Genomic DNA, 17,606 nt, shown 5'->3' on the forward strand with positions numbered 1-17,606 from the left:
GAGTCTATAACACTGTAACAAAAATAATGTAGGACATGCTAAAAGCAACTCAACTGCTGATGAGAAATGCAGGATACCTCCTAAAATTCTTCCACTCTAAAATAAAACAGAGGATACAATCATTTATATATCACAAAAGAAAAATGTATAAGACTTCATAATATGCGGTCTCAATTAATTGCAATATAAATATAATTGCAGAGAAGTCTCTCTAAATATACAGAGGGCGCCAAAAAATGTATACACATTTAAGAAAGGGAAAAACTGTTAAAATTGTAATAATATATACTGAAAACCAAAGATGAATACAAGTCATGTGTATACATTTTTTTGGCACCCCCGGTATAATATTGACTTCATTTTGTTAAAATTAAATTTGCATATTATTAGTTTTTAGGGTTTTCTCATGGACACATCTGTGTTCCACATTTTTTTAAAGGATACAAAAAGAATGTATGAGAGATAATAATAATATTAATACCAATAGCTGCATGTCTTGACTTTGTGTACCACTGTGCTTACCACTTTACATGGATCATTTAATCTCCAAAGCCCTATGGGTAGATACTGTTGATAACAGCTGCGCAACTCCAGGGGGCGCCACTCATATGTGTAAATAGTGCCTCTGGGAGTTGTGCAGTGCACAGACTCCAAAGTCATATGTGACATTCCTGACTTTTATTATTCTTACAATAGAGATTAGAAAACTGAGGGTCATAAAGAGCGAGGAGAAAAAAATGTAAAGAAAGTGAAACCCATACCAGAGGCCCTTTTTTGTTCAGTAGGATTTAAATTAATTCATTTTGAAAAGACCACTAACACCTGTGCTGCTAATAAGCAGCAAAGTAATGAAATTAAGTTTGGCAAGAGTCTAGAACCCCTGCCTAGTCCTGGGCATCTGCATTTACATGGATGGTAAAACCTTTATCTACTAACCAGCAACCAGGCATGTTAGGGCACCCCTTCTGAGTTTCCGGAGCAATCTGGGCATTTCTCTCTCATTAGATCATTGCATCATATTGTAATTCTTTAACATGCTAGTCCCCTCCCTGAAATATTAGCTCCTTAAGGGCACAATGTCCCATTATTTGTCAGTCTAGAAACTAGCACACAATAGACATTCAATTTGTCTATGGAGAATTAATGAAAGGGACATTAGTTTTCATAGAAAACTGAATGCTAGATTTTAAAATTGGTTTTCTATCCATCACGGTTGAGAACCTAAACCTCAACACACTTCAGAAGTCAAGCTGAAAAGAAATAGAAGAAAATGTTAGGACAATGAAGGTCACCTCTCTAAAAGAATTTCCTTGTTATGAGATCCAGTGAGTTGAACTATGCGTATATGTGGCTATTTGGCAAAAACCAATATCACACATCTCATAGTAAGACAAATTAAACAGTGAAAAACAATGTGTTCTCTTATTACAGTTCCAATTATTCATTTCCTCAAGTTTGGACTCATGTGAGCTCTAAGATTACTTAATATTGAAGAAAAAAATATTTATTTACAGTTTAGAGCCCATGACTTTCAAAGTTTTTAAGAGAACTTGAAAAAATAATCAGCTGTATCTAAAATTATCTCAAGTGCTATTTTACTTTGAAAATGTCCTTTTTTTTTTTGGTTTGTATGTTTGTTCTCATCCTGGACAAAATACTCTCCGCCAGTTTACTCGTTTTTAGAATAAAGTAAAAGACGTTAGAGATGAAGACAATGAGCCCCTAAGAGCGTGCATCCCTGAGATCTCTTCTGGGACTTGGCAGATTGTCATGCAGGCGAGGGAGCATGCTCATAAATTCAGTGAATCTGATACAGAGTGACAACAATGAGAACTTAAAGAATATGACAGCTTTAAGCTTTGAAACCTTAGATCTATGGAAAATAAAATTAGAATACCACTGTCTCCCCAAGAATGTACTTTATATGAAGTGTCTGAGGTAAGACAGATGTTATGTTTAATGTCAGAAATGCCACTTCATACTGCTCATTATTAAACAAAGGTGCTTTGCAATCCCACATGTCTCAGAAAGTGACAAGTCATACCTCCAAGTGTCTAACATTATACATACACTTTTACTGTATATCTACCATTAAAAGTCAAATTTGTCACTTGTGATAGAATAACATGGGGAGTTGGTTGGTGTTCGTGTCTTGCCTTGCCATGGTGCCGATGTTGAGAGATCACAAAGTGCTAGTAATTCTGTGATTCAACTTAGGAAATTTAATGGAGTCATGCAGGTCAGAATCCACTGGTTCCAACATGTTATGGAGAGGAGAGGAAAATGTCCCCAGAATACATGCCATAGGACACTTCAGAGCTCCCTGCTCAAGGAAACAATCAAAGCAGATTCGCCTTTCTGCTGGTAGGGGAGTGAAGATTGTGCGGGGAGAGATCATAAAAGCTTCCAGTCTTTAGTCACAACCCTCAGGAAGCCCACGACAAAATGAATGACTTTACATTTTCTTAAAATGTACAGAAGTCAGAGACTTTTGAAGACCCAAGGGTTCTGTTTTGTTTGATTCACTGCCGTAACTTTATTGAATAATATTGTGGAGAAGAAAATCTGCTGACTCCCCTCTCTTACTCAGTTTCCTAATTTGCATCCAGAGGCCATATAGGCTGCTAAAAAGCGGCTCAGAGTGAGTTATAGCAATGAGAATTTTGTGAACAGTTTTCAGACTGCATTTACTATCAATTCAAAATAGCACTCACTGGTCAACTACAAGTATGCCAAAGTACAGGAAAAACTAGAAAACATTCTCAGTCACAAAATGCACTGACTCAAGGCTCACATACACAAATAACAGTCCTGTTCTTCACTTAGAATGGGGAGACAAGCTAACATATTGCTTAAGAAGGAAATTTGGTGTCTGAAATCCATTACTAATTATACTGTGCTTATGTAAGAGAATGACCTTATCCTTCGATAATACAAGGTGTGATCAAACAATAGGGCTAATGTTTAAAAAAATTACTACAGTAAAAGAGACATTGCCATTAATCCCCCTCAAAATACTCCCCCTTACTTTGAACACACATATCCCATCATTCTTGCCACTTTCTGAAGCAGTTCTGGAAGTCCTCTTTCATGAATGTCTTTAGTTGCGCTGTCATGGCTGCCTTGATGTCCTGAATCATTTTGACTTTGGAGAAGAGCCAGAAGTCGCCCAAGTGCCAATTCCAGTGAATAAGGTGGATGAGGACACACCATAATATTTTTATTGGACAGAAATTTCCATGTACCAGAAGCAATGTGTAACAAGAAGCATTGTCATGATGGAGGATGATTTACAGCACACTTTAAAACACATGTTCTCTCAACCGTAGCTCACACCCGAATGACTGCACCAAACAAGTTGAAACTTGTCACACACTCTCACTGAGGTTCTATGTGCTGCTTCCCATATTGAAGATCCCTGCCTTTCCGTTGGATGGCACTCGGCAGCAGCATTAACCATATGTTTTGAACACAATGGAAAGGCTTCGTGTCACACATCACTTCTGGTACGGCAATTTCTGTCAAATAAAAACATTATGGTGTGTCCTCATCCACCTTATTCATCAGATCTGGCACCGTGTGACTTCTGGCTCTTCCCCAAAGTCAAAATGACAATGAAAGATAAATGTTTTGAATTGATTCAGGACACTGAGGCAGCCATGATAGCATATCTAAAGACACTCACAAAAGAGGACTTCCAGAACTGCTTCAGAAAGTAGCAAGAATGATGGCATAAGGGTGTTTGGAGCGAGGGGCAGTATTTTGAAGGGGATTGATGGTAATGTATCTTTTACTGTAATCATTTTTTTTTAATTTAAACATTCACTGTATTTTGTAAACATACCTCATACATGCTGATTTAGGGTAAAGGATCATGATAGCTTCACTTCAGCCTCAAATCCATAGTTGGTTCCACATGTAGGGGTATATGAAGTACTTATACTATTCTTGCTAATTTTCTGTAAGTTTGAAATATTTAAAAATAAAAAGTTTAAGAAAATAATGTAGTTTCTCCAGTCTTCCATTTATCAGTTATATAATCTAGATCAAGTTACTTGTGTTTTGAAACCTCAATGTTCTCATCTATAAAATGAGAATAATACTGGTGACAACCTCAAGGAATTCAATGAAATAATCAGTAAATTAAAAAAAAAGTTTTACAGTAATAGTTTAACGCAAATCTTAAAAATTATTTTCTGCTTATTCTTGATTACATATTTTGGTTTTGGCCAATTCAAAGTAGCTTAGTACCTACATGGTATCCACCATGGAAATAAAATATGCTGATATTATCTTTAGTCAATGACCATTAGAGCTCAATGATATTTAATTTTTGTAAATGCAAACATTTTATAGCAGGCTATTATTCAAGTGCTCTGTTTAACTATAAAGCAACTATATACATCCAAAGATATTTATGGAATAAAACTGGGGAAAAAATGGGAATTTATTGGACATTAAAATTTATTTAGTAACAGTATAGAATTTTTAGCAGTTTCTCAAAAAACAGAAAAGACAGACAAAAAAACAGAAAGCAAAGAAATGTTTAAGTTTTCCTAGGTGCAGTCAAGTGTTAATTGTTTTTGGCATTTATAGACAATGAAGCCATTTACTGTTATCACCGTCATGGTGGGAGAAATATTTTATCAACAGAGAAACTAAATATCAACACCTACTCTTGAGTAAGTGGATACCAGTGTTATAATTAAGACCAAAGCTATTTTTCACACAGTGATTGTTTTTCTGATCCTCATGAGAGCCCTAATTACTCTAGCAACTTCACTGTCTAACAATAGTTCTACTTAGAAATATTTTGACAAACCGACAATAGTTAAATATGTTAAAACAGTGGAAATGATAGATTGCTTCTGCCCTTAAAACACTGAACATATTAATCTATGACGATATTTTCGGGCAGGTACATCTATCCACAGTTCTTATTCTGTGGGCAGGTACATCTATCCACATTTCTTAGCATAGGAAAAAAAGGAGGTTAAATATATTCACAGCCCCCAAAGAAAGCTGGTATTAAATGGACTGGGGAGTACTGGAACTGACCACACAGCCTCCTAATTATGAGCCTTTTTTAGAGAGTTACACATTCACAAAACAAAATCCACTCACTGTGGAGACAAAAAGCACTCAAAATCCAAGCAACTCTCATGAATTTTACACTCCAATGAGACCAGTTAACACTGTTCTCTTGAATCTCAGAGAGGTGAAAATATTACCTCTCTGGCTGAGTTTTTAAAACCTTAACTTTAAATTTTTGACTAAGTTATATGGCACAGCCCCACTGGATCCTGTTTGTGAAATTCTAATTTCAAAGAACCTGGGTGACCACATCTATTATCATTCAAACTGGACATTGAAAGGGGATAAATTAGGACTCTCTGGGCAAACCAGGATATATTATTATTAAGAATCACCTTTCAACAAGCTATTGATTTAGTGATGCAAAACGGAGGACACAATCTCTTCTGAGATATTTATTATTAGTGGGCAAACCATTCCTCTAGAACTACTGTGGTACTGCCAATATATATGGAATTGTGTGATTCTTAGAAAAGCAACTTGGCTAAACACATAATCAAAAAGCTGCCATTTTGAGAAGCCATCAGCATTGGAAACTTTAGACAAAGTTGTTAAAATATCACTATATTTACCCAAAGATCAACAAACCCAGAAAATCTACTATAAGGTAAAAAGTCTTCACAGCTATTTCTAAGACTTCACACATGAGCAACTATTTCATTTCACATATTTGATGAAAATTAATCAAAGCATTGTTTTACAAGTAAAACAAAAAGAGTATTGGATCCCATGATTACATTTTCATTAATATGGAAGAGAAATCAGTACCCAAAATGAAAATTCAAAAGGTATCATTCATGTAAGAAGTGCTTCTGGAATGAATGCATTTAATGTTGAGTAACTAATTTTATGGAAAAAAATTAAATGTCATGCAGCATATTTTCTCCATGATTAGCAGGATGGCATACTAGAAAGCTTTAGAGCTTGAGGAAAGACTATCGAATTTGGAGTCAGGACTGCTTGGGCTCAAAGTCTAGTTCAATCACTTAGTAGATGAGTGACACAGGTAAAATCACTTGTAGCAAATATGGCTAGATGCCTATCTAACATCTATGAAGGACAGATAAAAAGCTTCCCAGACAAGAAAAAGCTGAAAGAGTTCATCACCACGAAACCAGTATTACAAGGGATGTTAGAGAGACTTCTTTAAGATGAAAAAAATATGAATAATAAAATGGCAACAACTACATATCAACTATTACTTTAAATACAAATGGATTAAATGCTTTAATAAAAGACACAGGGTAGCTGAATGGATAAGAAAACAAAACCCTTACCTATGCTGCCTACAAGAGACTCACTTCAGATTGAAAGATGCAAACAGATTGACAGTAAAGGATTGGAAGAAAATAGTTTAGAAAATGGAAATAAAAAAATAAAGCTAGGTTAGCAATACATATACCAGACAAAATAGACTTTAAAACAAAGGCTATAACAAGAGACAAAAAAGGACCCAATAATCCCAATTCTGGGTATTTATCTGAAGAAACCCAAAACACTAGTTCGAGGGGACAAGTGCATCCATGTATTCACTGCAGCATTGTTTACAATGGCCAAGATGTGGAGGCAGCCTGGGTGTCCCTCGATGGATGAATGGATAAAGAGGAGGTATTGCTCAGCCATGGACGGAAATGGGTTCTTGTTATACATATGCGGCAGCATGGATGGACCTGGAGGGTATTGTGCTGAGTGGAGTATGACAGACAGTGAAAAACAGATGCAGTGTGATTTCACTTATATATGTGGAACCTAAATAATAAAACAAACAAACAAAACAAAAACAAACTCATAGATACAGAGAACATTTTGATGATTGCCAAGATGGAAGGGGAGTTGGGAGTGTGTGAAAAAGGGGAGGGAATTGAGAAGTACAAATTGGTTGTTACACAGCAATCATGGGGATGTAGGGTATAGCATAAGGAATATAGATAATATTGTAATAACTATGTATGGTATCAAATAGATACTAAATTTATTGGGGTGATTGACGGGAGGGGTTGGAGGTAGGGTGAAAAAGGTGAAGGGATTAAGAAGTACAAATCGGTAGTTACAAAATAGTCATATGAAGTAAAGCATAGGGCGTATAGTCAATGATAATGATAACAACTATGTATAAGGACAGGTGGGTACTAGGCTAGTCAGGGGGATCACTTCTTAAATTATATAAATGTCTAACCACTATGCTCTACACCTGAAATCAATATAAAATAATATTGAATGTCAACTACAATTGAAAAATTTTTAAAGGGTGGGGGGGGGAAGTGAAGGGGAATAAGAGGTCCAAATGTCCACATATAAAACAAATAAGTCCTGTGGATGTAATGCACAACATAGAGAATATAGTCAATAATATTGTGATAGCATGGTACAGTGTCAGGTGGTTGCTGGACTTATCATGGTGATCACTTCTTTAGGTACATAAATGTTGAATAACTATGGTGAACAACTGAAACTAATATTAATATTGCATGTCAGCTATATTTTGAATAAAAATTTTTAAAAAAAGATATAATAAATTCTGGTGGGGTTTATTATATAGGCAGAAGTAAAATGTATGACATTAAATCTGGCACTGTGTGACTTCTGGCTCTTCCCTAAAGTCGAAATGATTCAGAACATCGAGGCAGCCATGACAGCGCAATTAAAGATACTTACGAAACAGGACTTCCAGAACTGCTTCAGAAATTGTCAAGAACGATGGGATAAGTGTATTTGAAGTGAGGGGGAGTATTTTGAGGGGGATTAATGGCAATGTGTATTTTACTGTAATAATTTTTTTTATTTAAACATTCACTATATTGTTTGATCATACCTCATAGACAAACACACCAATTAAAGGTAGATGTTCAGATTGAAGTAAAAGGTAGAAATTCAGATTGATCAAAAAATTAAAAAGAAGACGTAACTGTATGTTGTCTATAAGAAAACCACTTTCAATATAAAGAAACAAATATGTTCAAAGTAAAACAATGAAAAAAAGAGATATGCTAATTCGACATAAAAATGTTGGAGTGGCTATATTAATGTCAGACAAAGTAGATTTCAGATAAAAGAATATTACTATGGATAAAGAAGATAATTTCAGAATTATAATGAGGTCATTTATCAAGAGAACATAACAATCCTAAGCATTCATGCATCTACTAATAAAACATCAAAATACACAAAGCGAAAATTGATAGAACTGCACGGAGAAATAGATAAATCCACAATTATAGTCAAGGATTTAATATTCATCTCACAATAACTGACAGAACAATACACAGAAAATCAGGAAAGCCATAGAAAACTTAACCGATAGTATCAACCAAGGTGACCTAATGGACATTAGTAGAACACTTATCCGACAACATCAGAGTACACGTTCTTTTCAAGGGCACACAGACTATTAACCAAGAAAGACTACATTCTGGGCCATTAAAACAAACTCTTAATAAATTTAAATGGATTCAAATCATACAAAGCATGTTCAGTGACTACATGGAAATTAATTTAAAATAACCTATAGTAACAATTCAGAAATATTTGGAAACGAAATAACACACTTTCTAAATAACCCATGGTCCAAAGAAGACATCAAAAGTCAGTTAGAAAGTATTCTGAACTGAATGAAAATGAAAGCATGACATATCAACATTTGTAGGAATCAACTAAAGTTTTTAGAGAAAAACTATAGTACTAAACTTCCATGTTAAAAACAAAGAGAGATTTCACATCAATTAGCTGAAGCAACTATAAAAAGTAAGATACCCCAAGAAAGGAGAAGTAAGAAAGTAATAAAAATCAGAGCAGAAATTAAAGAGATCCAAAAGCTGGTTCTTTTAGATGATATAAAACTGATGAACCTCTAGCCACACATATAAAGAAAAAACGAGAGAAACAAACACAAATAACCAATATTAGAAGTGAGATATGAGGCATCACTGCAGACTCTACTATATTAAAAAGATAAGAGAATGTTTTGAACAACTTTATGACAAAAAAATTCCACAGTTTCGATGAAGAGGATAAATTCTCTGAAAGACACAGGCTACCAAATCTCAAAAAGAAATAGAGAATCTGAATGTCCCTACATCTATTAAAGGAACTGTTCATAATTTAAAATCTTCCCTCAAGGGAAGCTATAGGGCCAGATGGCTTCACTTGGTGAATTATGCCAAACACGTAAGGAAGAAATAGCAACAATTTTACACAAACTCTTCCAGAGTAGCCCCTTCCCCAAAGAAAACTTTGTAAAAGGATAAAATTGGAGAACTCATGTTGTCTTATTTCAAGTCTTATTACAAAGTTACATTAATCAAGATGGTGTGGCATGGGCATGGAGGCAGGCAAATAAATCAATGGTATAAAGAGTACACAAACGAGTAAATCCAAATATATATCAATTGATTTTCAACATAGGTGCCAACTACAAACTCTAGAAGGAAACATAGGAGAAAATCTTACTGACAGTAAATTTGGCAAAGATTTCTTAAATTTGACACAAAAAGCACAAAGTTTAAAATTTTAAAATCAACAAACCAGTAAAATTTAAAACATTTTCTATTCAAAAGACACTATGAACAAAATGACAAGGCAAACCACAGACTGAGAGAAAATAGTTGCAAAACACATATTTCACAAAAAACTTATAACTAGAATATATAAAGATCTCTTATAACTCAACCATGAGAAGACAATCCAATTAAAAATGGTCAAAATATCTGAATGGACATTTCACCAAAGAAGATATATGGAAGGCAAATAAACACATGAAATATAACCATAAGGGAAATTCAAATTAAATAATCATGAGGCACGCTGTACACCCAACAGAATGTCTAAAATTTAAAAACTGACCATACTAAATTTTATCAAGGAGGCGAGGCGACGGCAAATGGTATACACTGCTGACAGAAACATGACAAGTCACAAGCACTTTGGAAAACAGTTTGGTAGTTTGTTTAAAATGGTAGACATACATTGACCATGTGATCCAGGCATTCTAATCCTAACTATTTGCCCCAAAGAAATGAAAATATACGTCCGCATAAAGACCTGTACGTGAATGTTCATGACAGCTGTATTTGTAACAGCCAAAATCTGGAGACAACTACTCCGGATGCCAAGAGGTGAATGGATAAACAAATTGTGGTACATCCGTCTGATAGAATTCTACTTAGCAAATAAAAGAGTAAACTATTGATATACAAACAACATAAATGAATCTTATTCTGTTGAGTGAAAGGAGCACAAGAAAACATTTTGGGGTAAAATGATGTATATTATCTTGACCGTGAAGATGGGTTCATGGCTGTACTCGTGGCTTTAGAGTCAGCTGTGAGTTAGAAAGTTCGCTATGCTCTTACAATGTAACCTTACATAACTGACTTATCTGAGTCTCAGTTTCTATATTTGTTATGTAGTAGCAAGAATATTTTATGTAAGGATAAGAATATATGTGTCAAAGTCTTACAGTAGTAAGCATGATGACGATAGAAAGTACCCAGCATAGTACTGGTGTTATATACGCACATGTCCATTTCCATGTATAATGCATTTTCTCCTCCTGCTCTATGTTCTACATCTCCCCGCTTCTGTAACAATACCTCCTTAGCGCTACTATTTTTCTACCAAAGGATATCTGTCCTTTCCTCTTGGAACAAAACAGAGCATTTCTTTTGATGTTTTAGAACTTTTACTCTTTTTAAAACTAACATGTGTGTATATTATTCCTTCTGACCTCATTCTATTTTATTTTTGCCTTTAATTGAGGGTTAATCGTTAGGCTCTTTGCTCATGGTATACTCAGAAGCCACTCTCCCTGCAAGGTCCTCTTCTTGTATTGCTCATTAATTTTTCTCCTTTATCCCAAAACCCACTCCCACTACCCTCTGCTAAATGGGCAGTCTTCTAGTGTTTAATATATGCCCTTGAATATGCATGTATATATGATTGTATGTGTCTATGTATATATGTATAGGCTTTAATGTATTACAATGGCATTATACTACAGCTCTTCGTATTTTTCCTTTTGTGCTGTATTTTAAGAATCTGTCCTAAGTGCTCTATATACATCCAGTAATTTGCTTCTGTTATGTATCCTATACTATGTATCTATCAAAGTTAACTCATCAACTCCCTTAGAGATGGACACCTGTGTGACCAACTTTCTGCTCCCACAAACAATTAGGAAATAAATATCTTAGTACTAGTTTCCTTGTGGACCTTTACAAGAAGTTATCTGGGATATAAATACAGAAGGTGGGATGCTGGGCCATACAATAGACAAATAATTAATTTTACTAACTCAGTACTTCCAGAGTACTTTCCAAAATGATTGAATTGGCTGAAACTTCCACCAGCATTTGGAATTAATGACGTCCCTAATTCTTGCCAATCTAATATCTCCTTTTAATTTTCATTTCTCAGATACTAGCATCGCTCTCTATTCTAATTAGCTACTCAGCTACTCAGCGTTTCCCTTGTAGATCACATTCTTATCTTTTGCTCATTTTTCTCGTGAGATTGCTGCCTTTTACTTCTTGATTTGCAGTTCCTAGGAATGTTTCTATATTTATGTCATTAATTTTACCCATTGCTAAAAGCTATTTCAGTCTGTCACCAGTCTATTAACTTATTTAAGGAGCTGTTCATTGACTAGAAATCCTTTACTTTAATATGTCCATGGTCATTGTTTCTTAACAGAATTTTTTTAAAAAAAATTGTTTTGGAGTTATATTTAAGAAGTACAGCCCCTCACCTATATTTCGTTCTGTTAACTTTACATTTTATCTTTTAATCCATATTAAATCTATGTGGAGCTCAAATTTTTCTCTTGTGCAATGTAAAGATTTGTTTTTCTCCAGATCGTGAACCAGTGTTTCAATACCATCTGCTACAGAATCTTTTCTCCATTATGTGAGAGAGGCATCTTTATCATATAACACTCTTTTTTTCTTTTTTAAATAAAAAGCAGAATGGTCTTGGAAGAGTGATGACCCAGATAAGATACAATGGACAAGAGAAATTTTCCTGCCCATCCACCTTTAGGAGGGTAGAGGTGACTCTTCGTTATAGAATCAGTCTTTTGAAGACACATGCAAACGGAAACTTGAACTCATCCAGTGGCTCTACATGACTTTTTGAGTCAAGAATAAAGAAAGTCTTATTAAACCAAAAGCTTCAGATATTTCATGTGAATTCCTGCAATTCCTTCAATGTTTAGTAGCATAACAATGTATTTCCATGTCATGTTATATACATAAAGTGTTCTGATTGTTGTAACTATTCTTCCGCAGTAGCTGTTTAGGATGTGAAGAGACCTGTTATCCACAAAATTTTCAAATTTTCCCAAAGCTTCCTGAGATTCGTGGAATGATTTAGGGTACTTGACATGATCGAGTGTTTAACTGGTAAATTTTTTGTAAGCCAGGAAAAAGCTCGCCCCAAACAGTTCTGATTTATGGCTTAATTCTGTATTCTATACATAGAAAGTCCTCAAAAATTGTCCTTGGTTGATTACCTGGCTGAGAGCCCACTTATTTACTGGGTTGGAATTTAGATGCAGAAGGAAATCTTCTTTCATGAAAGTCACCATCTATTTGCCTTTGGTTTTTGTTAGGAAGGAAAAACACCAGGGACTTCAAGGACTATTCTACTGGGTACAACTGAAACCTATACAGTTATTCATGGAGTCCTGTTCAGGGACCACCCAGCACTACTGGTTACATGCTTCACTGACTATTTCTGCCTTGCCCTTGGATTTGGATGGAAAGTCTTTTGGAATCTCGTTATTCAGTTACATTGCCCAGTGATGCTGCACAACAAGTAGAAAAATAGAATCAAGTGAGCCAGTATTTCCTTCAGAAACTAGTGGCATGTGGGGCTATGAGCTGGGATTCTGAACTAAAGGTTCCATACTGTCTGGCACCAGTACTCAGACTTTCCATTTCCAATGCCCATGGATGCACCTGAAGTTTAAGAGAAGGTCAAATTCAACCCACCTAACAACATTGAAGCAATGCTCGTTACACCCAGAGGTTTCTTGAGAGCGTCACAGTCAGGCCTGGTAGTGGCTTACCTATAAATCTAAGAGATGGAGTGCACAGTTTTTCTTTTGGTTTTGATCTTGGTGAAAAACGTCTAATCATTCACTATTACAGAACAAAAAGAACGGTGACTTATGATTTACAATTCACATAGCTGTTGGGTTACATTATAAAACTTCAGATTCTAGTATATTTTAGAAAGTTCCTTTTTTTTTTTTTTTTTTTTTTTTTGATTCTGTTTGGGGACTACAGGACATTATTGGCATATCACAATGGAACATGTGGCAGGTCATCCTCTGCCAGGGAGGAAATGGTAGGACATGAATGAGGCCTCCCACTCCCTTTATTCCTCCACGACACACTAACTACAGTCAAGAGAGGGAAGGAAGAGTTTCAAGTAGTAATGGCAGATAATTGCAAGGGGTAATTTCACAACAGCTCCAGCCTCACTGGGGAGAGAGACACAAAGCATGCACACGTTCTTTTTGACCAAAGACTTTTAACTAATAGGAATCTAGCTGGGATTGTCGTAAAATTTCAACATGCTTTTAGGATGGCAATACGAATGTTAATACAAACGTTAAACAAGAAACCAACTTCAGTTGTGTTCACGGGGCAAGGTCTCCACAACTTAAAAGTTTTCTCCACAGTTTACAAATTTTGTTTACTATTGAACTTTTACTAGAACATGGATATCATCAGGACACTACTCCTGGATCCCACACCATTTTGAATATTTCTGAAATCCTTATCAGTGACATGGGAGACTTTATTTCAGTCGTCTAGAGAAAATTTCCAATGTTAAAATAAGACGTGATATGGGGAAAAACTTGTATAAGCTCTAAATATCCTAATCATATGCAATTTTTATTAAAATAAATTATAAAGTCTCCATATTGACATTTAATGATTTATTTCAGTATATTCTATTACTTTCAGTCATCGATCATATATTTCTAACACCAGCAAAAAGAAAAGAATAACTTTTTACTCAACAGAAAATATTTTGAAGGAAACATTTTACTAACTATAAAATATTGGAATGTTCTGATCTATTTTGAATAATCCATGCCTAGTAACATGATAGAGACATAACCAATACTGTTAGCAGATTTTTTAAAGCTAATTAAATGCATTAGAAGCAGTAAAAATCAGCCACTTATTCACTACCACAAAAAGAAAGCTAAAATTAATTAGACTTCATGTAACTAAAAGCATGTTTTCTTTTTGGAAAATATTTATATATGAAGTTTTAATCAATTTATGGAGCTAATAGATTCCATTTGCCATAGAAGAACAAATGAAAATGGGAACTAAGAATGATATCACACATATCAACTACAATCAAATTAAAGATGTACTTCATCGAAATAAACAATTTAGAGCTGAGTGTTCTTACAAGGGAACATTTAGTAAAACAATAATCTGGCTAAGGTAAGAATTAATAATCTGCCCAGTCTGTTCTACTCTTATTTCCGCTCTCCTTGCAACGGTACAAAGACAAGCAGGAAAGTATGCACATAATCACTTATTGAAGTCAAATAACTTATTCAGGAGATGCAGGGATGACCTATATTAACAGGTATCATCGTAATGGAAAGGAGTGGAGTGAAAATGCTAATATTCAATATTGACTCGAGCTTCATTTTAGATTGATGTTTAATTTATTAGCCTTATTTCTCATGTGAACACATACTTCTTATGAGAACTAAAGTTTCATGTGTTTTAATCCTTACATCTTTCCTATGAAATCTGTCGGGTTGGTATGATTCTATTTCACACGTGTGGGACCAAGCCAGCACGCCCACATGCCATATCCCCGCAGGTGGCAGTTCTTGGGGCAAAGGCCATCATCTACCTTCAAATACCCTCACTTTGATGAATCAGTATCTAGGGGACAGCTTTTTCCGCTAACACATTCCCTCGACCTAAAATCTTCTTCATTTGGTAAAACCTTACTCATCTTCTAGGTTTAATTCAGAAATCGCCTCTGAAATAGATTCCATCAAAATAGATTTAATTATTCCTTCCTCCGTTCCTCATAGTGCTTTATTCCTAACTGCTGTAATAACATTGATCATACAATATCACAGTTGATAACACATCCGTTTCCTTCTGCAGGACTTAGTCATCTTTGTATCCCTCTCACAGAGCCTGTTACAGGGTCAATATGAAGGAGCCATTCAACAATTTTAAAAATAAATAAATTGAATGAGTGAGCCCACAGACAACAGGTAAAAAACTGGGTATTGTAACCATTCACTTCCTCAAAGTAGATCTTGTCAGTGGGAGAGGAAAAGGCTTAAGAGCGAGGCAGGAAGCTAATGTAAAGAGTGATTTTAAAAGCTAGATAAAGGAGGAAAAGAACTGGCCTAAAATCCAACCAACATAAGTCATGGCAGCTACTGACACAGTGAAAGTAATCAGAAGCAGGCATGTCACCATACAAAGAGGATTTCATTCCTGGAACCAAGGGTTTCTTGTTTACCTACATAATTTTTTTACATGTACTCTTTCAGACAGGAGGAAAGATGAGAAGGATATTATTGATAATAGACAGGCCTGCCAGAGAAAGAATTCCCATGAATACTGGCGATTCAGCTGTCTTCTCCAGAAAGGGTTTCCAACACAGCATACCTTTTATTATCAGTCTGGTGAGGGTAAAAATGTTGTTATGTATATCAACAAAGAAACATTCCTTGAGTCCCTGCCTCCTGCAAATACTTGGCTAAGAGTTTTCATAGCTTATTATATTTTCCGCATATGAGTTAGACATCCTGGGCCCCGTTTTACAGGAAAGGAAACTGAAGATCAGAACGATTGAGTGAGTAGCAGAGGTTGCGCATTTAATGGGGAGCTTTAACCAAACCAAGTTTCGTGGCTTCTCCTATTGTACCCTACAGCCACCCCTTCTTGCGTTCAGAAACAGTTACTCACCTATAGCATTACATTAAAACTATTCCCATCTTAAGACACTTTGCTTAGGCTCGTTCGCATTTGTTAAATTGTAATTTGAGTATTCCTTTCACATAAAGCTGGAGAATTTGGCTATATTCTTTGGGCATCTCATGGAAACCGCGTTTAGGTAAATTGTTGTCATAGTAGTGATGGCTGAGAGGTGTGTCCTGTACAGTTTTAGAGAAGGGCCAAAATCCATACAGTTTCACGTTCTCGCACAATGCAATTGCCACACTTGTGATCATCAAGCCGGAAGACAGGCGATACTCTGTCACACCTTTAGTTCTCCAGAAAAGGGCAAGATTTCTCAAGTACTTGGGATGGAAATATATAACCTTTTGTCTTGCTTTAGACTCTTTCAGTGTGTTGTACACTTTAAAAGAGGCACCGGTGTTGGCCCTGAAGGAAAATGCTGGCAGAAGAAGGAATGCGTCTCCATAGGTTGCAACGTCCTCCAGAAATATTGCTTTCTTTTCCTTTAAGTTCCCATATCTGTCAAATTTTTAAAAATCATAATAATAACAATAATAATCAAAGTAACATTGTTGGTAACACGAGGCTAAATTTACCATTGGCCAAAAAACTAACAAACAAACAAAAACCGAACCATGCATATCACTGTATGTAAAAGAGACAAACCATAGACTCAGGAGGTTTGAGAAAATACATGCATATGAGCACCTTGTAAATATGAAGGGCTAGACTTTCATCTCTCCTACTGGGTTTTGCTAGGATTTCATTTCTACTTTCCTACCAGGCTATATACCCTTAATGGACATACATTTCTTACATTCCTTTATCTTCCAACTCGGTAATTATTTTCTAAGGTTGTTTTTGATCCTGAAATACCTTCCAAATTTATAATGATGAAATGTTTTCTCAAACATAACACTGTTAAAATATCTATATATTTAAAAAATTCATTGTGCTGTACACTTGTGGTTTGTGCTCCTTTTGTACATAGGTGATTATAAAATTAAATTTTCTTCAGAAAACCTAAAACATCTATATGCATACAAATATATGCATACACATATACACATATATTTTAAATGGTCTCCATACATTGTATATGCTTGATATAAATAATACCTTAGTAAATATACTTGTCAGCACAATTCTGTGTGTCTTGAAAGTCAGTTTTTGGGAGACAGATACAATATTTTATATTTTCTTAAGAGATTGTAGAACTATTTGAGGGGTAGATTCTATTAATAACAATTATTAGTCACTTTGGATGAAAACAATGGAGTAAAACTACATACAGGATTTTTATTAACCAACCAACATTTCGTAGTAATTACATTGCAGAAAAAGAAACATGGGAATTATTCTTTAGTAATATACTATCCAAAGTGAAAACCAAATTTTGCCAGGTTCTCCTAAGGTTTGCTTTCTGAAGCTTCCAAATAGACTAAGTTTTATGAAGAAAGTGCTACAAAGATAAAAGAGTGACACTAAAATTCTGAAAGAAAATTGTAAAAAATAACTTTACTATTGTTAAAAAGATGAAGAGATAGTAAG

General features: G+C 35.1%; 1 protein-coding gene across 2 annotated transcripts in view; it reads right to left on the reverse strand.

The window, feature by feature from the left end:
* ST8SIA6 (ST8 alpha-N-acetyl-neuraminide alpha-2,8-sialyltransferase 6) overlaps positions 1-17,606 on the reverse strand; it is a 137,453-nt gene that overhangs the window by 12,938 nt on the left and 106,909 nt on the right. The window contains exon 8 of one of the 2 annotated variants that reach the window (XM_033100517.1): positions 16,062-16,574. In XM_033100517.1, the coding sequence (XP_032956408.1) occupies positions 16,106-16,574 (469 nt within the window). In that variant the 3' untranslated portion in view covers positions 16,062-16,105. Of the gene's footprint in view, positions 1-14,382; positions 16,575-17,606 lie in introns of those variants that run through there. The other variant, XM_033100516.1, reaches the window with a different exon arrangement.

This window comes from Rhinolophus ferrumequinum, assembly GCF_004115265.2.
Source record: "Rhinolophus ferrumequinum isolate MPI-CBG mRhiFer1 chromosome 5 unlocalized genomic scaffold, mRhiFer1_v1.p scaffold_110_arrow_ctg1, whole genome shotgun sequence".
Taxonomy (NCBI): domain Eukaryota; kingdom Metazoa; phylum Chordata; class Mammalia; order Chiroptera; family Rhinolophidae; genus Rhinolophus; species Rhinolophus ferrumequinum.